The sequence below is a fragment of the Dinoponera quadriceps genome, unplaced genomic scaffold (assembly GCF_001313825.1).
Source record: "Dinoponera quadriceps isolate SergipeBrazil2010 unplaced genomic scaffold, ASM131382v1 scaffold115, whole genome shotgun sequence".
In the NCBI taxonomy this organism is placed as follows: Eukaryota; Metazoa; Arthropoda; class Insecta; order Hymenoptera; family Formicidae; genus Dinoponera; species Dinoponera quadriceps.
In genome coordinates, this window is record NW_014554511.1 from 278,535 (window position 1) to 302,451 (window position 23,917).

Genomic DNA, 23,917 nt, shown 5'->3' on the forward strand with positions numbered 1-23,917 from the left:
GTTAGACACGTGCTGTATGTGATACATATTCTATATGTACTATATTATATATATAACATGCTCCCTCTCTCTGTATCGGATATACAGTGGAGTGCAATCAATCAATTTTCCAAAATATTAATAGCGCTGCAATTTAAACGTTTGTGGAAAGAATATCATAACATAGATTTTGTATGAAATTTGTTTTATAATGTAGAGATGAAAAATGTGATATGCGTTTGTTCGACAATGACATCGTGTTTATACAAGATTTCTGTACGATGATGATACAAATTGCAACGAGCGATCGATACAGTATGCGATGAAAGGATTGAATATAAATCAAGGATATACACATCAAGGATTGGAAGAGAAAGTCTTTTGCGCGTGAGAAAAAACCGCGGCCTGAGAAAGAAACTCGCGGACTCTACCGTGCAAAGCGCGCGGATCCTGATGACTCAAGCGGAATACTTTTGTGCGCATTTTTCCTCCCGGATTAGATAACGACCACGCAATTCTATATCGATATTATACGGTCAGGGTAGGTGGATGAGATGCATTCATTTAGTGTTCTAGAAAGGCGATTTACCGAGGCGTGACTGCCCGTCTTTGCTTCGCGGTGCTTAAGTCACGATTTCAATGTAAATGTCAGCGTGTACGTGATATTACATAATGATATAATGAAAATTACGCATACGCATCTGAACGGTTACTTAACGGTTGATTTTTATCCAGCGACCTGATCTCACTTGACCTGGGTGGAGTCTTGAGAGCTGCCTTGACAACTTCCTCATAATATTACCGACTTCGAAAACCATTCAACGTTTGTTACGAATATACGTTATCTAAAATTGCAGATATCCCATGTAGAAATTTTACACGCGTGTTGGTCGACTTTGATTTTCTTTCATAAACTCTCATCTTTTTCGTGCGTTACATTTGTCTCGTCAATGTAGTGTTCTTTTTTGTTTATTCTCGATCGTCGAGATTTCTAAACGAGACGACCCTTTCTCCTCCGGAAGTATTTCACTCGAAAGCGCATAAGTGCGAATAAATTTGGTCTCAGGGTGTGACCCGCATCGATCGCGCGGCGCGCAATCTCCTCAAACTCGCCAATCTCCTTTTGTTCCTGGCCGCATTCGCCTTTGCCTCGTGCGCGGCGGCGTTCGCTTTGGCCGCCGCGCGGTTCGTGTTCGCGAAATCCTGCCGGGCGGTTTGCAACTGACTCGACAGCTCGTCCACTCGTCTCTTAGCCGCTTCCAGCAGCTCTTCCTTTTCTCGCAGCGACTTCTGCGCCCCGCTCGCCGCTGTCTGCGCGTTCGCCGCGTTCGACTTGGCCATATGCATCGCGCTCGTCAGTGTTCTCAACTGGAAAAGGAACGAATAGTTCGCGGTCAAAGATTAAAAGGGTTGTTACTTTGAAATTTATCCCACGTAAGATATCGAAATTTTACTTTCGAATTAGATCTGAGTTTTCTGCAGTTGAATCATATGATACATATTTGTAATCACGATTCAACTGAAAAAACTCACGTACCATACCTGATCCTGGGATTGCCGTGCCGCTTGGATCGCAGCGTTAACATTTGCCTGCGCCTGTTGCAGGGAGGACGTCTCTTCCTGAACCACCGATCGTGCCTCTTTGACCTCCTTCCGCAACTGCTCGACCACCGCTTCCTTGCCCGATAAGACCGCCTCCGCGGCTTTTGCAGCTTGAGCCGCCTTCTCCGCCAATTGCGCCTTCACCTATCACATACACAACATTAAGAGAAGGAAATACACACGCGCGTATAATCGACGGTGCAGATTGCTCTCGTGCCATGGCGATTTTTTTCGCAGCGGCTTCGTCGACTATAATTGAGAAATTATAGAAAAAGCCACATTCTTCACCGCTAATGCTGCCGATAATCGATTCTTCCGGGTCAGAGAGAGAGATTGGAGGAACAAAATTTACGGAATGTATTATTTTATTTATCCATGATACAAATGAAAGAGTGGGATTCACAACAATGTGTGTTTGTATTATAGAGAGAGGAGAGGGATTTTCATCTCTTCCAAACGTCTGGATGGTATTTTATGCGAGTGACTAAATAAACAAACGTGAGCAAATAGGAGTGACAGTTTGAGAATTTACAGAAAGGTTAATATTTCTATAGGTTACAAATAGGTTCGACAAATTGGAAAATACTGAAACATATTATACGAAATATCTTTTAAATATCTATTAATATATATATAAATAAAATATAAACATAATTTGTAAAGCACACGTATGTATGTGCTGTTTAAATGAAAATAAAGTTGTTGTATCACGTGAAGGAAATTGTCCTCTGCTAAATGTCTTTCTGAAAAATAGTGTACATATATAATGTCATTTGAAGTACTTGACGTGCTGCCTGTTGACCAGCGATATTCTGAGCTTCGGACGCAGCCTTTGCTTCCGCGGCCGCCTTTTGCGCGATGTTGCTGCTTTTTTCGACTATCTTCTTCGGGGGATCTATTACGCTGCGGCAGTTTGCATTCTTGGCGTGTCGAGTGTTTCTCTGATTCTGTAATTGTTCCGATGTGGTGTTATAATGCTAACGATTTCGACGAAGAGAAAAACTTACCGCAGGATTATTAAGCGGGACTTTACGAGCCTGCCTGCAATCGGAACCCGCGAGCATCAGCATGACTGAAGAGCAGCGTTTGTATGATTAGGACAGGTGCGGTTCAGTTATTCGGCGGTTTAAAAACTAACCAACACAAATGAATTAATAATTTAACTCGCACTCACTGACGCAAAGAACATAGAAAATGTTCATTTTGATGAGCGAATCCAGATGGATACTTCGTCCCTATTCGCCAAAGTCATAACGAATCGTTAAAAAATTGTGGCCGGCGTTGTCAATTTGACGGCAAAAACGAATGAACGATTCGCTCTTCCCTCGTGAAGTTTACCGTGAAATTATCACACGAAGGCCGAGCTCCGAATATTAGTAAGTAGTAGTAGTAGTGATATCAGCATTGAAAACCTATCATTCACGTATACTATAGATTTTCAGTTACGGAAGATGTGTAGTAATGAAATAATTATAATTATACAAAAATTATAATAATAAGGTGAAAAGTTGTAATTACATGAAAGCATTTGACAGTTATCGATCAAGTTGAGAAGGTTAATAATATTGATGTTATGCAAGGTGCATTCCGATATTCACTGCCAATGTTGAGAACATAACGTCATGCAACTACGAATACCATAGCGTATCTAGACCGAGCGTTTGCCTTTATTTGAGGAGTGAGAGTTGAAGTGCGCAAGTAGAAAAGAATGCATTCCATTTGTGACCCCCTGCATTCTCTCTTGTTCGCATGGTTTGCGCGCGAACTCGAGAGAAAATAGTTGCGTTCAGAGAACACAACGATTGAGTACAACGTTGATTAATTCGTCTACGTAATTGGTCTGGATTTAGGGGTCTAATGGTAAAAACCAATAATAATCACTGACTATTTCACTGATCGCTTATGTCTTCTGGACGTAACCAACGCAAGGTGCACAAAAACACAAAACATAAGAATACATTCTTAGCAATAAATTTTCAGGATCGGGATCCCTTTAAATGTGAGTAAAAATTTAAAAGGAAGAGAGAGGAAAGAGGAATGGAGGGAGTGTGTGAGAGAGAGAGAGAGAGAGAGGGGGTGGGAGAGGGAAGGGAGAGAGCGGAACCTAATGAACGGAAAAGAATACTCTCAAGGCACTGTTTTGAACGTCCGCAACCCCTTCCGTAGCTATAGATTAGCTAGACTAGACAGGACTATAAGAGCTCCGATGAACAAGTAACTGGAATCAGTTCTTAACTCCGGTCTTCGAGCAAGGCTCCTGTTCTCTCTATCGCTTAGACCACATATTCAGTAAGTATGGAAACGTCGCCTTAGTTTTCTATTTTCCCGCTATTCGTAAGATACCACTTATAAGGAAACGGTATTTGTAACATTTTTAAACGAATATCAATAGTGCAAAAGTGATTCTAGATCTACGTAAAATCTACGTATCTGCGTAAAAGTGTTGTCTAAGTATAAATATCTGCGCAACCTGATGATCATAATAATTTTGTGTTCACTGACTGAAGTAACTCGATGACGACGAAAGTTAGTTTTTAATTTTGATATTTTTTCTTAAAGAATAAGGAAGAGAAAAATATTAAAAATATGATAAATACGACACAATAACTATGAGTGGTAGAATGTTTGATAACAGTGAAGAGCTCTTCGAAATTCTGGAAACTGAATGTTAAATACGATGAATAATTTTTTTTTATAAATTCGCGTTTTATAAATGTCTTGCATTTCGGAAATATCTATAGTGAAAGAAAATTATATAATTAACTGTATAATTGCTGGAATGCAAACACCCGTATTTCGCATACCCTTTGCATGTTACAGAAAATATGTGCTAATTGACACAAATCGACTCGAAATTTACGCTGAGCATTGTTTTGCTTTTAATCCAACTAAAAAATCGTATTTTTGTATAAATCTTTTTTAAAAAGTTTAGAGCAGTTACCAGTATGCATACACAGAAATAATATTATATTTTTTTGTTCATATTAATTATTATCCAATTTTATTATGTTTTTTAGTAGTGCAGAGACAAATTGACGGTAGAATTTATCTAGCTAAGGAATATAATAAATTTTTTAGTAATATTCTTCAATTCCTTAAATATGATTAAAATATAAATAGCACATATAAAACGGAAGGATAAATTCAGACAAATTCTCTCAACTCTATATTTATTCTATAGTTATAACTTTCACTATATAATTTTCTGCTTGCAAGTATAGATAAATGTTTAAAATATAATTTGATATTTAAAATACAATTTTACACAAGTTGGAAAATTTCACTACGCTGCGTTGAACAAAAAACACTTAACTTCACAAACGACTCGTTCCTAATAAATTAATATTTTTTATTAATCGGAATGGAATTTCTTCCTTGCTTTTCTTTTTACTTCTCTATATAATTTCCTGTGTAAGCCAGTTTCTAGGTCGGCTACATGCGTTATTGATGTTGCATGCATTTCTTTTTTTTACTCAACCTTCGCAATTATGCAAATTAGTTAGTGTCAATGTGACGAGGTCGTTAATAATGTTGCTAAAACACCTTTCGCGCAATTATCTATTATTGTAGCTTGTTGCTTGTAACTTGTAGATCTTATAATTTCATATAGATTATGAAAAATAGCTACAAAAATTATAAAGCTATATTATTAACATTAACAGTGTATATCTTCAAATAAATTTGTGGACGATTCATTAGTATCGTTGTTGTTAGTCGTTTCTGTTATTGTTACTGACTACATAGATTATTGCAATAGTGATTGTTCGTGAACTAGATTTACGTTTTGGTTAATTAGCAAAGTGAGAGAATATGAAGAAATATTGAACGCCTTATACGCCCACGGAAAAAAAGTTGACGCCCCCACTCGTGTTTACGATAAACGCACCGTGCTTCAGTTTAAGCAGATCTTAACATCGCGATCACGTAATACCTGCATAATATAGGACGTAGCAAAACTGACAGGTATAATGAGAGCGAAGTCTGGAGAATTTCTCAATGGGTTTCACCCAAAAGAATCTTAACATTTGTAATTTGTACAAACGTTTGTAACATTTCTAAAAAACATTTATAGACATAAATTTTCGTTTCTTCATTTTAAACGTTAAAATATCTGATTTAATGAAATCCTAGGATTTTCCTCATTAGACCGAAGACACCGCCCTTTTTATCTTTTGTGTAAAGAATGAACGTGAATTCTAGTCATGGTCAGCGGGTAACTCCAATTATGAATGCGCTGGAATTAATACGTATACTTGTTCTTTACGCGATTCGTAATAGATAATGTCTGGCGATACGGGTTGACGTGTGCGCGCGCTTTTCAGAGCGAGACGGGGGAACAGGTTTTCAATTTTAAGTTTGCGATCACACGACGCTTAGTTGCGAAACTTCGAAAGGCGACGCGTGCGTCACGCGTGTTTCTCACGTTTGTCTGAATCGGGCGGTTCGGCTTCCATTCCATATTTCGTCAAACGAGAATACATTTACGTATACATTAAAACAATTGTATCGCTGAGTATCGTATTTTTAGCAATGTTTCAAAGAACGCATCTGATTGTTCCCTTTCTGATTGATGCAACCAGATTTTTTTCCCCGTGAAGGAATACATATAAAATGTATTAACTTCAGTTGCAAATATCTCAGTTCCCCAAAGAGCCTTTTTCTAATTGTTCAGGTATGAAAATAGCGCTTTTATTAACATCCATGACAATGACAAAAAAAACATTACAAGATCAATCGCCTTAATTTAAATTGATCGATTTCGATGCATGTGTTGCTTCGACAGATCTAATCAGAAGATCGCGAATATGAAAGGAAAAAAATATCGGGAGAAGGGAGGCACGTGTAACAAAATACATTCGACGAGTGCACAGATAAACAATGTAAAATTTAAGGTATAGTTCCTGCCGTAACGCTTCGCGTCGCATTCATGATTAATCAATCGTATCGACACTGTGTCATCCATAGAGATCACTTTCGTGGTTGCATCACGCTTTTTATTTATCGCTTTCTCCAGCCATTCGTCCGAACAAAACTGCGGCATGATCGGTTTGTTATAAAGTACGCGACATACCGTGTCATCGTCACAACGATGGTCCACATTTCTCACGCTTGATTCGTTTCGGAACGAGCAATCGTGCACGTCGTTGACAGTCGGCTCGGAAACGATAGAAATGACCGACTGCTAGGCGGAAAAGAAACAATTACGAAACCGAAACGACATAGTTAATGAAAGTTTTGAAACGCACCGACACGCTTTTGAAATTTTTAACGACTTTCGACGTGCCGTATTACAAGATTAAATTATTCCTAAAATTGAAATTAATCATTACGTCGCGTTGATGCAATGCAGCTTTTTGTTAAAAAAAAAAATAAATGGAAAATATACAAAATGGCATTTTAATCGGCTTTTTGGCTTTTCTTTTTCTGGTTTCATTATTTTTGTACAGAAGCAATTTTTACAAAAACGTACAGTTTCCACAAAATTTGCACGTTTACGTACTGTGATTGATATTTATTAATCAAAAATAACGAATGTTTCACATCTATGTGAAACTCGCGCAGAATTCACTTCATATCGGCGTAGTCGCATGAATGCTCGAGTGATTCTAAAATCGTATCGTACCTGTATTGTTGCCGCTGTACTTTGGAAGGTGTCCTATTACGTTTTACGTAATCGAGAACGTGACTCGATTCTGACTATCGCGATCGGTTAAACGAATTCACGCCTGCGTAGTCAGTGGGATAAAACAGCACCGCGAGATAATCGCGGGATCGCTAGGAAAAAGTCCAAGTACCGTCTCGCATATCCGCTTCTAGGACAAAAATCAACTGAACCCGAGAGTTCCACTTTTACTTCGCCACAGTTGTAAATGCGAAAGCGATTCTGTACTGGAACAATACGCGAGCCGTTCTTGGTGAGAAGGGGATGTCAAAATGCGAGAAAGTGGTAGCTATTTATACGGAAGAATCGACTCGTTTTCGTTCATTACGATCCTATGTCGACATCGGCATTACATTTTACTCGCCCACATTGTATATATATATATATATATATATATAATTATGTTTATTTACCGTATCTTTAGCAATTCAATCATCAATTAAACTTTTGCACAATCAATGGAAGTCAGTCAGCAATAGTTAATACGCTATAAGTCGTTCACAGGCATTACTCATCCAACCGACCGACCGAAATCTAACGAAAAAACTCGACATGAAGACCCTTTTGGTACTCCTGGCTTGCGTGACCCTCGCGTATTGCGGCAAAGCTAAGAAGCAAATAATCGACCAGCAACACATAGTCGACGGCTACGAGTTCGAATATGCGGTACCGGATGCATCTGCGTTGAGTTTGATCGAATCTCCTCATTACGTGGACGCTGGGCCCGTCGCTGCAAGCGGTCATCATTCGGGCCACTTTATTCGACCCGGTTACAGCGTGGGTGGTCCCTTGGCCAGTATCGCCAAAGGTAATTCGCTCAAGTGAAATGCGTACGAAAAAAGTATTCCTCTCAAGACGAATAAAATAAACGCCCGGGAGGAAAAAGATGATATATACAATCATAGATAATCGATATATGTCTCTACATGGCTATACTAATTTGAAAAGGCAATTAATGGCAAAGCGGGGTGTTGACTCTCGCGGTTTCGTTGACAGGAGCGGCCGAGCAGGCTCACACCCAGTTGAATCAACAGCCGTCGGCCGCCGGTCAGGCGGCCTACGTAGCTAAAAACACCCTGGCCCAAGCGGCGGCCCAGTCCGCGGCCACCGCCGCCGCCGCTCTCGCCGGCAAGCAGATCATCGTGATGGGCCTGGAACAGCAGTCGCGGGACGCGCACGTCGCGGTGGACGGCGAGAAGCAGCAGCTGCAGCAGGCGCAGCGGGCGGCCGCGGCCGCGAAGAACGCCGCCCAGCAGGCGATGCATCAGGTGCAGGTGATCACGACGGCGTTGAACGCGGCGCAGGCGACCGCGGAACACGCGACCCAAGCGGCGGCCGAGGCCGCCGCCGAGCTCGCCGCCCAGACGACGATGGTCGGTCAGGCGAAGGCGCGCGCCGAGTCGATCGCCGAGCAGCTCGCGGCTGCGCGACTCGACTTCGAGACCACGCAAGCGGCGGCGCAGAAGGCCGCGAACGCCGCCCAGGCCGCACAAGGGAACGCCGCGGCTGCGGCCGCGCACGCCGCTCAAACCGCGGCCGCGGTCAGTCATCATCCGGTGTCTCTGCACGCCGGCATCGAGATCGAGCCGACGCTCAGCCTGGCGAACGCTCTGCCCGTCGACGGCCACGAGTACAAGGCTTATTATTAGGAGCGAGAGAGAAACTCTCCCCGAGAAATGTTCGGGCCGAAAATTGAAGATCCGTCCGCCGCCCTTACGGAAAGGCAAAACTGTCTACTGTGATCAATTGCCCGCTAATATATTCTATGTATGTTGTTCGGTTCTTTTCTTCGTAGAATTACCGAGCAACAGTAATTTATCACTGGCAGCAATTTATCACAGGCGATAATTCTTTTCTGTAAGGGCGGTGTAATTAATGATGATGATCAATCGTATCCAAAGGAATCTTGGTTTTCTCTCCGTAGAGGATTGGACATGACCGTTTTTAGAAGTTAAACGCCTTAGGAAATCTGCGATCTTGTGTTTTCTTCCCTTCGCAAGTATACGCACTCGCAACGAAGCGGCTCACATCTCTTCTCTCTATTTTTTTTTTTTTATATTCGTGAGACTCAGCGATCATACATTACTGCCAGCTCACGTGCTAAAACGCACAATAAAATGTTGCCATTTTCAACTATATGTGTATTGTACTTATTATTATTCCCCCCGTTTTCCCTTCCTTTTCCCATCTTCTAGATTTATAACCATTGCATGTGCATACGAATGTATGTATTAGAAATACCAGGGTTGGGTGGTAACTAAATTAATCGGAAGTTAAGTTGAAAAGTTAAGAATTCCTAACTTAACTTAGTTACTTTTAAAATGGATTAACTTTTGACTTAAACTAGTAATTTTTAACTCTAACTTTTTAACTTTTTTTTTTATATAAGTTAAAATATTCCTTCATAGTATTCATAATCGGATCTTATATTTAAGACCGTCTTACGTTCACCTTCGGATGTTTCGTAACTAATGAAATAACAACCTTGTTAAAATTTAATAAGCATTGCTAATTGTTGTAATATACAGCGCGTCCGTCAATTAAAGATAAAACGCTAGTATCCAGATAACGCTTATATATAGCATACGGATCAAATTAAAAGATATTTTACCATTTTTTGTAAATTTCACAATAGTTATTAAGGAATTAATTGTACAATATTAGTGAATATATGCATATGATGCAATGGGATGCACTTTGCAGATAAAATCTCACTCAAGATAGCGTAAATTTATTGATGATCTCCTGACAACAACAGGCGGCGTATGATTACATATTTTCATTGTTCATTACTCGCCTGCCATTCAGAGATCATTAATACAAACCATTAATAATTATTAAATATACAAATTCTTCTAATCTTAACATGTTCTACGGTTCAGTTTATCTTACTACAGTTTATTTGGAAAACAAAATTTTATATATATTTTTATATAAAAATATAAAACAGGCTTGATTTGTTTATATGAAACAGAAAAGAAATGGTTACTATCATATACATATAAGACGCTGGTCTCTTATGAGAAATCTGTTCATCCCACATATGTAACACAAATAGCAACTATATTCAATTTCTTGATATCAACCCTTTGCACTCGAGGGCTCCGGAGCGCAGCCATTTAAAATTTGTCTTCAAACTCGAGGGCTCCGCTATGGAGACAATGCAAATAGCAAGAGCGGAATATCCTATACACAATAGTTTTTACAATTTGTCTTTGTCCTTGTGTTATGAACTGAAAGTTATTTGTATTGTCTCCATAGCAGAGCCCTCGAGTGCAAAGGGTTAATCTGAAACTATTCCAGAGTACAATGATGAATAATAATATTACATAACATGATCATATAGCAAATTGTCACCTAGCAACTGATAATTAATATATTAAGCATCGTGCCAATTTCACATGATTTTCCATTCACATCGTGTGGACTACCGATAGTCCATGTAGCATTTAACATGTTAACATTTAACATGTCCATGTAGCATTAATTATGTATTACTAAAAGTTTTAGATAAGAATTTGCTTTATTCTAAATCTAAAAAAAACAAATATATATATATATATATATATATGTATGTGACATTTCCATTTTATCACGTTTAGCACAACTAGTAATTTGAATTTTAATTTAAATTTGGTAGTAAAAAGATATAAAAAATACAAATAATATTATGATAATCCTGCTTTAAATGTTACGTGAGAAGTACAGCATTTAGAAATGTGAATACGTGTATATACGTATGCCACACACAAAATTATTTATAATTGTAAAATATATACATACATACATATATATATATATATATATATATATAAAAGCAAAAATCCATCATATATATGGTTAATGACTTCAAGTCTTCTTTATCTTCTCCCCTTGCCCTTTCCTTTCTTAGATGTTGATGTGGATGGTTGTGATGCTTGCTCGCTAGAGTTCTGTTTGCCCTGACGAGTCTTTAATTTTGGAATTGTGATGCCGATATATTCCAAGAGAGAATCTCTAGTGGGAAAATCAGACTGTACCGGTGTACCATCATCATTTTTTAACTGCACACGAATACGGCCACGATAGAGAGGCTCCTTGCTGCGTTCCTTTGGATGCAATTTATTCTCGACGCCTACGTTGAATCCTGCTGCTAACAACACATCCCGTATCTCCTGATGCGTTGGATTCTCAATACACTTATCCTTGGCCAGCTTTCGCCCATCCATCAAACTCCTCTTACTGTTCAGATATATTGGGTAAATGCATATCCATCTGTCGAAAATAAAATGTCAGATTAGTGGCAAATTAAAACTTTTCCATTGCTATAAACAATAAGTTTCAAATATTTAAATTAAGAACGATATATTAATAAATTTCGTATAGTCATTTTTATATTCTGTTTGTAAAAGAATCTATATAGTTTATATAATTTAAATATGAATTCAATCCTAACGTTAAATTTGTGACTTAAAAAAATATAGGTTAAGTGACATATGGATCGCAACATATTTCAACAATGCTGCAAACGGGAAGTGAATAGAGAAATATTGTCTTTCAGAAATTAAAAGATATGAATAATTTTTGCAGTAGGTTTCACACAGCACGGCAAATCATTTACCTCTCACGCTCGCTGTGTTTTTTCGAAGGATTCCACGCCAGCGACATTGTCGCATGTTAACAATCGAGACTCCAGCAATGCAGCGTTCGATGTATGCGTAAGCCCGTAATTTTCCAAAATGTGAATTGTAATAAGAAACTGTTACATTGAGAGGACATCATATGTAATCATATTTTAGAGACGATAAAAAAGGGAGGATCTATAAGTACTGCTTAAGTACAAAAATATTAATGTAATAAAGCAAATCCTATTATAAATATTAACAAAAAAATAAATCTCCGGGCTCGTCCGGGATTTGAACCCGGGACCTCTCGCACCCGAAGCGAGAATCATACCCCTAGACCAACGAGCCGTGTTGCAGTAATTTACAAATATAAGCCTGAGTAACCGTAATAAAATATAAATGTAATCACATGCAGCGTAATATCAAAATTTACGACACCACAAGCACGAGTAATTTTCAAATAAAGAAACTAATATTTTCTCCGCACAATCATAATGTATACGATTTACTGATTCGACCCCAGAGTCCACCAACGGTTGCTTTCCAGCAAGGCTGCGTTCGGAAACACCACACTGAGGGTAGAATAACATTTGGATGATCGATCAGGGCAAAAAGAATTAAGATTAATCTTTATCATAATCTTATCTATGTTTTATTACAATGGAAAGTACTTCTGACCAGTCCTTGAGTCATACTATTTGAGAAATAGAAAGTACGCCCGGCTACACCGTTTAGTCATATCACGACTTTCGTTTCTCGATAAGGAAAGTGGCGGCTCGTAGCGGAGATTTTGGAACCAAATTATAGAAATAACGGGTTTACCAAATTATTAGATCCGTTATTTCTGCAATTTAGTTCCAGAAGTGCTTTCTATGCTGAACACAGCTATTACTTTTTTCTATAATAGAAATTTCCTGACGTCGTTACGAAGCTGAGATCAGGCATATATTTGACTCTTGAGCGTAAAATTTTGTACTCGTTATATTTTTACCACTATAATTGGGTCCCAAGATGGACAAGTAGGTGTCAATTCATTGTTTATTCAATAGTATAATCTGAACACACTTGAATTTGAATATTTTTTCACGTAAATGGATATTAAAAAATTTGATATCAGGCCTGAAGATGGAAACTCAAAGAAGAACGCTGAGCAAAATGAATCAAATAGCAGGCAGCTGTCCATCGAAGGTCCCTCCACTTCTAACAGTGCTGAGCGTACCTCACGTTTATTGCAGCCTTTGCTGAATCAACCAAAACAACCAACTAACTTGCAAGGATTGCTTAAGTATGCTATAGATGTGGCGCAATTGGAGAATATAGAAGACAAATCTCAGATTTACCCTTTGGATGAAGAAGTATGCATTGCAATTATTGGTTAATAATTTATTATTTGTATTTCTAAATATATATTATATTTATATGTTACAGAAAAAAACATTTTTAAGTAACGCTTTATCATCATTGACAGCGAATGTAATAGAGGAGTTACAAGAGGATATACAAACTTTATCCGGCATTGTTAATTTAAAAGCTGATGCAGATTCATCGATGTATGAGAATGCGCTCAAGAGAATTGGTTATCATGTGGACAACATTGATGTAGCAAATGATTTTCATAAAATTGGCGGCTTCTCGCTATTTCAGCTGTGCTTGAATTCTTCACACAGTAATATAAGATGGAGGATAGCCGATATCATTGCCAAATTGGCGCAGAATAATCCATATTGTCAAGAAAAGATATTGGAAACTGGATTATTTCCTATATTGTTATCTATGGTTGACACAGATCCATCGGAACATTCGAAAATAAAAGCTCTTTACGCAGTTTCATGTGAGTAACTACAGAATACAAAAATTAATGTAATATATTAAAATTCCAAAGAATGATAACTATTAAACTATATCTGGAGTTTAGGTATAGTTAGAGAAAATCCAACATCGTTAAAATATATGGAAATAAACGATGGTTACTCTGTACTTTTGCGAGCATTACAGAGCTCAACAGAGAAGTTGCAGATAAAGTCTGCATTTTTGCTCTCTAACTTGTGTAGCAAGGAAAACTCGAGTGACATAAAGCATACCTTAGTAAAAATGGGTTTCATCGAGCAAGCAATCGGACTGTTGTCTAGAGATAATTTACAGCTCGAAATTAGGTAATGCATCCATAGCATATTATTAGAATATTATAACTTCTTATATTGTTTTTGTATTTATATAATGAACTATGAGCACTATTTTTTATTATAGAGAACAGTTACTGAGAATGTTGTGTAGTATGGTAAGTGACAATTTTTTACCAGCACTGGAAGAACTCCGACGACCACAATTGCGTTCGAAATTTATCTTCGATATGTTACTAAGTGATTTCGAAAATAATCAGAATGAGAGATTCGAAGACAATCGGGACGAGAAAGAAATGTGTATCAGACTACTGGAAAAAATCTCTTCTGAGTTTGACACCAATCAAGAGAGATAATTTACACACACACACATCATGTTTTTCTCCTAAATACAATGAATCATTAAGACCTCTCTTTTATCTTATAAATTTGATTAATTTTGAGACTATTAATCTAATGATCAAAACCTATTCATCAAATATGATGACAACAATGATGTCTATAACGTTAACAGCTCTGGTACGTTTTTGATATGTCATCGTGTTTACTGGATAACTGGCTTTAAATTTGTCGATTATTTTGTATACAACTAGTGTAAAAGTACTTATAATGTAAATAAATATTCGTTCATTTGATGTAAATGTGGTGATGAGCAGTCTGTTTAAACGTAGTGAAATCTGTAAAACGTCAATGATCAGAGTAAATTCAAAGATGTGAGTCTGAAATAAAGGAAAAGAGAACTAGCGCAGCCAGTGCGGTGCAGTAATGGAAAACAGATGCAATAATATATCTCTTGCTAAGTTTCTGATGTACAATAACGGTCTAATTTCCATCGAAACTTTCCGGCTCTACATCGCACATGATGGCTCTCGCAGACCAGCGTGATACGCAACGCGATATGCGACCATAATATCCAATGAGCGTACTGCTTTTCCAGAAGAGCTGCATGCTTATTGCATATTGCGCTAATCTAAATACAGCCTAACCAATCAGAAGCATTCCGCGTTTTTTTATTAGGGAGAATTCACACCTTGACGCTCACACTCGTGAAACGGAACACACGTTAATTATTTCATACATTTTGACGGTATCTGGTAATTTTTTGATAGTAAAATTTTTTTTCTTCCGGCAACACTGCTTCTATGAGAATTCGCCTTAATGAGATGTAGAAAGTTATCCTTTAATTGTTTTTATTCAGATCTGGAACAAATTTAGAAATATTCCGTTAAAGTTTAAGTAGAATAATATAACGTGTAACAAGTATAAATTGTGTGTTATGTGTCCACCCTGGAATACACGCAAGGACGTATCAATCTAAATATAGAAAAGAAAAAAAACGTTCTGTACGGTTATCAGAAAGCGCACGTGTATCCCAAAGTACTTGAACGGAATTTTAGAGTAAAAATATGGCATCAATAATTAAATTATTGGACACGAACGATCAGAATTCGAAAGAGTTCGAACTGATAGTGTACGATTTGTTTGTTAACAATAGCGATGTGCCGTTTAACAACCGAGAGGTAAAGAATATTATTTTATAGCTTCTAAGTATTCAAAAGTTTTACTATTTGGATCGAATTTGGTCACGATCTGAAGACTGAAAACAGCACATTTTATAAAATATGTTAGACGTATGTATTTTAGGTTGATGTCGTCCAAAGCACCATTGTGTCGAGCATTAATTCTCGTATAAATCTGGTAAATACTCGATACAGCGGTTTGGTTATGTTGGACATTATCTTACCTAGATGTTCCGAGAGTATACTTACGAAATATACTCCATTATGGATGACCAAAGCTACTGAGCTGTTGGAAGATACACACAGCACTGCGAAAGAAGTGACGCTAGCATGCAAAATATTAAGCTTTCTACTTGAGTATTGCAAGGAAATCCCCGAATTACACAAGCCAGTTTCTATACAAAACATAAGACGGCTGATACTTGTGGTTAACAGTTTGCTGAGAAATAAAAAGTACAGCACAATGTACTATTTGGTTGCTGTTATGCTGTATCATTATCCTGAAGTTTGTGAACAGTCACAGGTCATAATACCACAAAATATATATACTTCTTTCAATTACTTGAATATTGATTTTAAGAAGTACATTTCTATCTAAGTTGTTTGACAAATTAGCATCTTCATATTTTTAGGAATTGATGAAAAAGATAATATTGCAACAGATTGATTCTACACAGAAGAATTTGATTAATGCTAGTGCCAAGTGTTACGTTCTCTTGTCCAAGGCGACAGAACGTTCCTTTCAACCACCACCAACCAAGTCCATGTATACCAGATTGACGTATAACCAAGCCTTACTTTGCAATAGCTTGCACGCTATAATGGATGAATTGTTCTCTGAATTAACAGAGTTGAAATCCTGGGATATTTGGGATCAATTGGATTTACCTACTATATCCGAAGAAAATGTGATAAAGTACTACAATGACCAGAAACAGAGATTTTTAAACTTATGCATTTATCTCTCCTCGATGTTATGGTATAATTTTTCAATTTATATCATATCTGCATTGTGATATTTTCCAAATATGTGCAAAACTCTTGAAACATTTGATTTGTAATTGCAGCGGATGTGATGCAAAAAATTCTGTTGTGCCTTTTGACATCTTGGAAATTCTCTGTAGAGGATTGGCTGTTACACCATTAAATCTGAAGGATAAAACTTCTGTCAAAAGACAGATGTTGTATATAATCTTGCCAAAATTACACATTGGTTTACTCACAGTTTTAAATACATTTATAAATGGGTAAGTGCCTCTCTGAGATGTTATTGTAAAATTATAATCTAATATACAGAGACGATACGCGTGTTTTTCTTATAAACAACTCGATTATTTAAGAATGTGTTCGAAATGGTGACTTCTGATACATCTAAACATTTTTGTAATCTTAATAAATTTTTATATTGTAATATATTTTTCAATACAAATATGTTTTTTAGATTTGCGCAAGAATTGATACCATTTGGAAAAATAATATTAAATCTGCTTCAACAAACGTTGCGATGGACAAGTACAGTTTTAGAAAATCATATAACATTTAGCAACAGTAAATCCTTCAAAAATATAAGATTATCCACTTACAAGTGTCTCCTTTCGTGGTTGATAAATACTGGTTCACTCTCGGGTGTAGAGACAATTGCAAACGAATATATGGCCTTCATAATGAAGGATATAACACCAGAACGAGATTGTATGTTATTAACTGTAAGTATCAGAATTATGAAAAAATGAGTAATCTTTATGTTGATTATGTATTAATTTATATCTTACATGTCTTATAAAAAATGTATCATTTTATTTCAGGTTCAAAAACCGCAGCATTGGTCTAAACGAGTGATGAAACGTTTTAAAGATAGTCAGTATGAAAATAATTCAATTTTAAATAACGGAAAAGCTATTATTAAAAATGGATCCCTGGATGCAGATTTGTGCAAAGAAGCTCTTGTTGTCTTGCAAAATATACTTCATAGCGGTAGTGTTCAGCTGAAACAAGCGTTTTATAAGGTACATTTATTTGAATTTATTATTAAAGCATGGTGTGTTTTTATAATTTACCTATGTGCCTTTTTCTTCCAGAATATGCAGAATACGGTGATATCTTTATTGTACAATTTCTATCTAGCTAATTCTGGGCGAAGTTTTTACAAAGAACACAATAAATGCCGTTTGGAGTTATTCAAAGTATTAAGGGCATTACAAATGAATCCACATACTTTATTAAGATCTCCTATTCAGTATTATTTGAAAATATCACATAGAGCATCCTATGATGTCGATTTAAGTGTTGCTCAAGAAGCAAGACTTGCGTTAGCCGAATTGGAAAAAATTATACATCCTACAGCCCCTACATTACAGTTACTACGACAAAAGTAAGTAGTCAGTTTTATTCATATCTATATTTTCTTGTTGAAACACCTATCCACGTCCCACAAAAACATGATTTTTTAAATATAAATTTAATTGTTTATTTCATGTTTGTATATTTAACGTTATGTTATAATTAACGTTGTAATTTTTTTAGAATCAACTACTGATTTAAGTAAGAGAAGATTGTTAGATCTTAAAATTTATATTCTCTATTTACAGTGAGTACAATAACGAATTTCTTTCGGAAGATCAAGTGGAAGAGCCTGCTACTGCTACTATTGCTACTACTAGTATTGCTACTGCAATAAATACCGATAAGAAAAGTAGGATTGAACGAAAATTTCTTCAAGAAGCAGATATATCGCCACCTGCATGTAAACGACAAAAAATAACCATGCCAGAATGTACAACAATGTGGGATAAAAACAGTACAGAATCGTTCGGAAGAAATGATAAGGAAGCAAATTCTAATGAATCTCAGACAAACAAAAATTTTCAAGAAAATGTCAGAAACGTATCGCAGGAGACGGAACAAGTGCACTACAATAAGGAGCAAGGTTTATCGAACAGTGACGAATTGACAAACGTTAAAGAAGCCGAAACAAGGGTAGAATGTGAATCGATCACACGCATTATCACAGATCAAAAGCAAGACGAGCAACCTAAAGATTCTTCATCTGCAGATAAAACAAACAAAATGTCAAAAGATTCTCCTTCAATCATCGAAGAAGTTCAAGACGAGGTGGCAGAAGAGAAAGAAAAAGAATCGGACATTGATGATCCAGAGATGCTTAATCTGTTCGTTGATATTCCAGTTTTATCAAGAGACACTATAACGCCGCAACGCCATGTACAGTCAGATGATTAAAAGTTGCAACATATTTTTTTCCTCTCTATGACAATACATCTTGTAATTCTTAGAAAATACATTTTTTTTTAAACAGATACAAAATGCATTTAATAGATATATCATAAGATGCTTTATGTGATATTTTCACTACCGCTATGAAGTATATTTTGCAAGACAACAAGAGCTTTGCACAAATCTGCATCCAGGGATGCATTTTTAATAATAGCTCTTCCGTTATTTAAAATTGGATTATTTTCATACTGACTATCTTTAAACGTTTCATCACTTGTTTAGACCAATGCTGCGGTTTTTGAACCTGAAATAAAATGATACATTTTTTATAATGTAATGCCCTTAATATTTTGAATAACTCCAAACGGCATTTATTGTGTCCTTTGTAAAAACTTCGATACAAAATGGATACATCTTGTATCTATTAAATGCATTTTGTATCTGTTTAAAAAAAAAATGTATTTTCTAAGAATTACTAAAAACATTCTCCTGTTAAATGCAGAATACATAGTAAGATTATAAGTTATAAGCTCGTTATAAGTTCTTCTCTCTTTCTTTCCCCTTCACATGTATGAAGAAATACGGTTGTATTTCGATTCGCTATTAAATAAAGAGAATATGAACATGAAATAAAAATACGTGATTTGAAAGATTTCCGTTTTGAGCGCGCAGTCAGTGACGCCAATAACTATTGCCAACAGCTATTGTTAACCACGACATTACTACAGCTATCTCGTCGGCGAGACAGCGGATACGAAGACGGCCGAAGTTCTACTCACGAACACGCGACGCTTGCGCGGCTCGCGTATGGCTCGGTGGCATCACTGAGTGCGGCTAAGAAACAGACCATACCGGACTCTACCGGAGACCTGTTCAAGTCGGATCGAGTCAACAACATCGAAAACGCCATAAACTGCAGCCAGTTCGGCTATAAAGAACGGATCAATTGATGAGGTTGAATTTTATATACGTAATACGGCATTATTTTCCCAGACATATGCCTTATTATGCAGTTGCCAAGGGTCGCAAACCGGGTATTTATACCAGCTGGTAAGAAGAACAATATAATAAAAAATAATGTTTAATTATTTCGATCTAATCAAGTATAATTTTTTCATGTTTTGCCTTTCAAGGAATGAGTGTAGCGCCCAAGTTAACAAGTTTCCCGGACCGATATATAAAAAGTTTGCCACCGAGAGTGCAGCGCATAATTTTATAAAGGAACATTCCTCTTTAGCTACACGAATCAATTCTACTGAAACAACAATTGCAAAGTCCACCGAGTAAATATTGATAAACACAAACGTTCTTTTTAATGTGAAATAAGGAAGTATTAGGCCATACACACAATAGAACATATATTAGGAATAAGAATAATTAGATATTGGGAATAGAAATTAAGAATAATTTTCACACAATGGAATTAAGCAAATGTCTGTGGCACAATTTCTATATTTATATTTTGTATTTCATTCTTTTGCATTGTACGTAAGACTTTATATATGGTTATATAAATTTCAATTATTATTGGGGATTTCAAAGCTTCCTACAATTGCATACAGTTATGTTATTTAATACAGATATTTTGTCCAGGTCACAAATGTTACCGAAACAACTGTTCCTACTTGGAAGGAAACAAACAACGTTGAAGACAAACGTACTATTGCCATTATCATCTTCGAAAAAAACTTTATCAACAAATGATGATACTAATGATGAATTTACTGTATATCTGAGTAAAAGAAGGAAAATCACAGACTCATCAGTATCCAATCAATCTACTGAGCAGGTCTGAAACAAGTCACATTTAAAACGAAGCAAAATCTGAATTGACGGATATATAAACTAAACAAAATTAAACAAATCGTTTATAAAAACAGTCTTAACATTTATTGGTCTTTGGGTTTGTATAGGATGACGCCAACAAAGTTGACTTTATCACGGATGAGGATGGTTACGTGAATGTTTTCACCGATGGCGCATGCAGCTCTAACGGCCAGAAAAACGCGCGGGCTGGTATCGGTGTTTGGTTCCAAGATCATCATCCTTTGTACACATTTCGTCCTCGATTTTCAACGATCATTTGGTTGAGTCATCACATGATTTTTCTAACAGCTATCTAACTTTCACAGGAATGTATCTCGACCAGTGGAAGGACGACCCACTAACAATATGGCAGAGATCCAGGCAGTTACGGTGGCTGCTAAACAAGCAAAGAAAGCTGGGGTGAAAAAGTTGAGAATTAACACGGACTCCAAATTCCTCATTTCGTGCATTACAGAGTGGATGCCGAAATGGAAGCAGAGAGGATGGACAACAGTCGGCAATAAGCCGGTTATAAACAAAACTGAGCTGTTGGAAATGGAAAAGGAATTGGAATCATTAATTATCGCTTGGGTAAGTAATAGATGTACTTGACGTTTTATATGAAAGAAATTCAATAATATATGATTAATATGTAAGGTATATCAAAAATATATAAAGAAGTAAATATCATATCTTACCGTACAATACTTGCAACATGATATTTTAAATAATATGAAATGTTGACTGAAGGATTAATTAATACAAGTCAAGAGAAATTAAGCAAAGTGTCCATGTCAGTATTCATTTCAAATAAAATTTTTGTAGAATCATGTAAATGGACATGTGGGAATTCACGGCAATGAAATGGCAGATAAATTAGCGAGAGATGGCTGCTTACAGTATAAAAGTCTGGACGGATAACAAAGATAAATATTTGATTGGAAATACAAATTAATAGAATTAGAATTAGAAATTATTTGTACCATTTTATGTATATATATGAAATAAATGTAATAATTATATATTATATATTTACAGATTATTATATATTAGATTTCTCTCGTATTATCATATAAAAAAATGTTAATGTGATGTCGGAAAGTGAATATTTTATATTTCACTTCATTTTATAATGAAAAATATCAAAATATAAATAAAATACGTCAAAAAGTATTAATTTCCCGATAATTTTATTGTAATATTTTTGTTTGCACAATGAACAAAAAAATCAAATTGTGTTAAAAAAACTACAATTCCATTAAGAAAGATAATCACAGTTCATTGAATTACAGATTACGAGTTATTTTTCTACATATTCTTCCTTATAAGATGATTCATAATATCCATTGTTAAATTGAGTTAATAAATCTAATACACAATATGCTATTTCTTGACAGGAGACGCAAATACATGCGTTCTTTCGTCGCTTATTCGTCGACTCGGAGATTGTGACAACGTTTTTAAGAGAGTGTAAATATCTTCCGGGGATGCCGGTAACGCCAGCAAGTCCAGCAGTATCCTGAATAAAACAAAGGGGAAAAGTTGCGTTATAACGGAATATTGCACAAAAATTGTACAACGAAAGTTATGCTTATTCGTTAAGTATAAGATTTACGTTAGGACATTCTCACCGAAATACACGCGGTGCCGCAGAAATTCCTGCTATTTCAGCCAATTCGATCAATTCCTGTTGATGTAACTGCGGATACGTCATATTCGCAAAGTTATTTCATCGAAGAACGTATTACGCGCTCTGCGTCACACGACGATTTGTTTTCACGTCGAAGCTAAAGGCAAATCACGAGTTGACTGTGGAGCCTCTTGCGGCGAAACATCTCGTCTGTATGAATGCGTTCGATTTGGACGCTCACGCTTAGGAAGAATTCCAATAGTACCAGTGCGAGTTCTAATTGGCTGCTGCTTTCTGCTTTTCTGGTCAAGGTGTGAATTCTATCTTACGCAAGATTCGGTCTACCTCCGATGTTCGACGTGACTGAGTGAATGCTGCAAAGCTGGTGTAGGAGGGATGCTGCTGAGGTTCCCGTAACCAAAAGTGAGAGAGAGAGAGAGGTTAGAGCAGGATAAACGATTATGTCCATCTGATTACAAGTTAGTATTATGTGATTGTTTAATAATTGACGCGTCGAGTGATAAAATACTTCAAGAAACAAATTTATTTTAATTAGTTTTCTTTTAATGTAAAAAGATGGAGGATTTTGTATCAACACGTGCCTCTGATATCAAACGAAACTATGTCTCCGTGAATTATGAAGTCCCAAAGAAAAAAGTGACATCAACAGATAGTTTTGTTACTAAGCGAGAGTTACGCAAGAATGATACAATTGATTCTATGACAAAAAGAAACTCAGCGGAGCTAAGAAGAGAACAAGAAAAAGAAATGAAAAGGGCACGCTTTGATGTCATTAAATTAGGTATGTCTGGTTTTGGGAAAGAAAAGGCAAGAAAAACGAAAATTGAGCTTGCTGTCAGCTTGGGTGCAGTTCCACCCAAAAACAAGAGAATGAATTATAAGAAGTTGAAACTACGTCGAAAAACAGATGATGAGAAGATTAAAAAGGAGCAACATACTTCAGGTTTTACCAGTAGCTTGCTCAAGCCTAAGTTGAAGAAAAATGGTAAAAAGAACTCCGGTATTTTAGGAGTTTACGGAAAAGTATCAAAAAATGCTCCGTCTAAGCAGAAAAGCAGAATTTAGTTGATAAACATTTAAATATCTAGGTAAAGACGTATTCAGGATTTAATGAAAGAATTGTATAAAATGATTGTAACTGAAAATAAGAACTCAGTGTGTGTATATCTATAGGTATTTCAATATTTCAATTATTTTTAGCTTATTAAACTTTTAATAATTTTTATTAAAAAACAATAGCTGATCTTTTTAGCAAATATTCGAGTTGTGTCTGTTTGATTTTTGCTAGTTGCCTATTACATTTTTTGCTTTCAAACCTTTTTTCAGTTGTCGAAAGAGAAATTTTTTGTAATATTTTCTAAGTATGTAAAAGGACATAAAAGGAAAGGGTGGATGAAGAAAGAATCATATTTTATAACTGGAAACATTTAAAATATGTTTTGTCAATTCATTGCTGTTTGTCGTTACAACATCAATTATCTATGTCTAACAATAACATTTCCTCTGGTGTGTTGTATACTATGTACGAAGAATAACGAGTAATAAAATAATATTTTCATATATATATATATCCTTTTTTTTATGGATCCTCTTTTTGCTTTTTTTCTTTTTTTAATTTTAAAAGGATAGGGACCAGCCTTGAGCTCTGCAATATATATATGTTCTTGTCTGTACGCATATTTAAAATAGGTTATTCATATATGCAGTTCGCAATGCCACAATGGAATGATTCGGCATTCTGG

The 23,917-nt window shown here is 36.2% G+C and overlaps 8 protein-coding genes and 1 non-coding gene across 13 annotated transcripts; 5 read left to right on the forward strand and 4 right to left on the reverse strand.

The window, feature by feature from the left end:
- Positions 1 to 1,041: 1,041 nt before the first annotated feature.
- On the reverse strand, positions 1,042 to 2,783 carry LOC106751631 (protein TolA-like). The gene is made up of 5 exons (XM_014632595.1): positions 2,756 to 2,783; positions 2,589 to 2,653; positions 2,364 to 2,528; positions 1,522 to 1,725; positions 1,042 to 1,347 (listed from the first exon to the last, which is right to left on the reverse strand). Exons 1-5 carry the CDS (start codon positions 2,781 to 2,783, stop codon positions 1,042 to 1,044), a joined length of 768 nt encoding a protein of 255 aa, XP_014488081.1.
- Positions 2,784 to 3,763: 980 nt separating this feature from the next.
- Positions 3,764 to 9,381, forward strand: LOC106751713 (late embryogenesis abundant protein, group 3-like). Of its 2 annotated transcripts, none has more exons than XM_014632743.1 (3): positions 3,764 to 3,870; positions 7,748 to 8,051; positions 8,240 to 9,381. In XM_014632743.1, the coding sequence occupies exons 2-3, from the start codon at positions 7,796 to 7,798 to the stop codon at positions 8,890 to 8,892; spliced, it is 909 nt and encodes a 302-aa protein (XP_014488229.1). In that variant the 5' UTR covers positions 3,764 to 3,870; positions 7,748 to 7,795; the 3' UTR covers positions 8,893 to 9,381. The 2 variants fall into 2 exon arrangements, with proteins under 2 accessions (XP_014488229.1, XP_014488230.1); XM_014632744.1 differs by having other exon boundaries at positions 3,783 to 3,870; positions 7,738 to 8,051.
- Positions 9,382 to 10,459: 1,078 nt separating this feature from the next.
- Positions 10,460 to 12,146, reverse strand: LOC106751648 (signal recognition particle 19 kDa protein). Its single transcript, XM_014632614.1, has 2 exons — positions 11,844 to 12,146; positions 10,460 to 11,497 (listed from the first exon to the last, which is right to left on the reverse strand). Exons 1-2 carry the CDS (start codon positions 11,888 to 11,890, stop codon positions 11,104 to 11,106), a joined length of 441 nt encoding a protein of 146 aa, XP_014488100.1. The 5' UTR covers positions 11,891 to 12,146; the 3' UTR covers positions 10,460 to 11,103.
- Positions 12,124 to 12,195, reverse strand: Trnap-cgg. Its single transcript has one exon. It is a non-coding gene; the product is annotated as a tRNA-Pro (tRNA).
- A 503-nt stretch (positions 12,196 to 12,698) lies between these two features.
- Positions 12,699 to 14,410, forward strand: LOC106751644 (hsp70-binding protein 1-like). Its single transcript, XM_014632609.1, has 5 exons — positions 12,699 to 12,866; positions 12,965 to 13,202; positions 13,276 to 13,678; positions 13,763 to 14,000; positions 14,095 to 14,410. Exons 1-5 carry the CDS (start codon positions 12,859 to 12,861, stop codon positions 14,321 to 14,323), a joined length of 1,116 nt encoding a protein of 371 aa, XP_014488095.1. The 5' UTR covers positions 12,699 to 12,858; the 3' UTR covers positions 14,324 to 14,410.
- Positions 14,411 to 15,127: 717 nt separating this feature from the next.
- Positions 15,128 to 18,737, forward strand: LOC106751704 (proline-, glutamic acid- and leucine-rich protein 1-like). Of its 3 annotated transcripts, none has more exons than XM_014632726.1 (8): positions 15,128 to 15,487; positions 15,612 to 16,010; positions 16,120 to 16,466; positions 16,555 to 16,734; positions 16,929 to 17,193; positions 17,293 to 17,493; positions 17,566 to 17,858; positions 18,076 to 18,737. In XM_014632726.1, exons 1-8 carry the CDS (start codon positions 15,374 to 15,376, stop codon positions 18,722 to 18,724), a joined length of 2,448 nt encoding a protein of 815 aa, XP_014488212.1. In that variant the 5' UTR covers positions 15,128 to 15,373; the 3' UTR covers positions 18,725 to 18,737. The 3 variants fall into 3 exon arrangements, with proteins under 3 accessions (XP_014488212.1, XP_014488214.1, XP_014488213.1); XM_014632728.1 differs by having other exon boundaries at positions 15,382 to 15,487; positions 15,716 to 16,010; XM_014632727.1 differs by having other exon boundaries at positions 15,397 to 15,487; positions 15,597 to 16,010.
- Positions 18,738 to 19,499: 762 nt separating this feature from the next.
- LOC106751646 (ribonuclease H1) lies at positions 19,500 to 21,520 on the forward strand. Its single transcript, XM_014632611.1, has 6 exons — positions 19,500 to 19,768; positions 19,852 to 20,001; positions 20,312 to 20,507; positions 20,632 to 20,768; positions 20,851 to 21,115; positions 21,350 to 21,520. The coding sequence occupies exons 1-6, from the start codon at positions 19,668 to 19,670 to the stop codon at positions 21,443 to 21,445; spliced, it is 945 nt and encodes a 314-aa protein (XP_014488097.1). The 5' UTR covers positions 19,500 to 19,667; the 3' UTR covers positions 21,446 to 21,520.
- Positions 21,521 to 21,782: 262 nt separating this feature from the next.
- On the reverse strand, positions 21,783 to 22,334 carry LOC106751672 (mitotic-spindle organizing protein 2-like). The gene is made up of 2 exons (XM_014632663.1): positions 22,156 to 22,334; positions 21,783 to 22,043 (listed from the first exon to the last, which is right to left on the reverse strand). Exons 1-2 carry the CDS (start codon positions 22,236 to 22,238, stop codon positions 21,908 to 21,910), a joined length of 219 nt encoding a protein of 72 aa, XP_014488149.1. The 5' UTR covers positions 22,239 to 22,334; the 3' UTR covers positions 21,783 to 21,907.
- Positions 22,335 to 22,472: 138 nt separating this feature from the next.
- LOC106751671 (uncharacterized protein C1orf131 homolog) lies at positions 22,473 to 23,741 on the forward strand. Of its 2 annotated transcripts, none has more exons than XM_014632662.1 (2): positions 22,473 to 22,633; positions 22,711 to 23,741. In XM_014632662.1, exon 2 carries the CDS (start codon positions 22,731 to 22,733, stop codon positions 23,238 to 23,240), a length of 510 nt encoding a protein of 169 aa, XP_014488148.1. In that variant the 5' UTR covers positions 22,473 to 22,633; positions 22,711 to 22,730; the 3' UTR covers positions 23,241 to 23,741. The 2 variants fall into 2 exon arrangements, with proteins under 2 accessions (XP_014488148.1, XP_014488147.1); XM_014632661.1 differs by having other exon boundaries at positions 22,502 to 22,633; positions 22,731 to 23,741.
- The last annotated feature ends 176 nt before the right edge of the window (positions 23,742 to 23,917 follow it).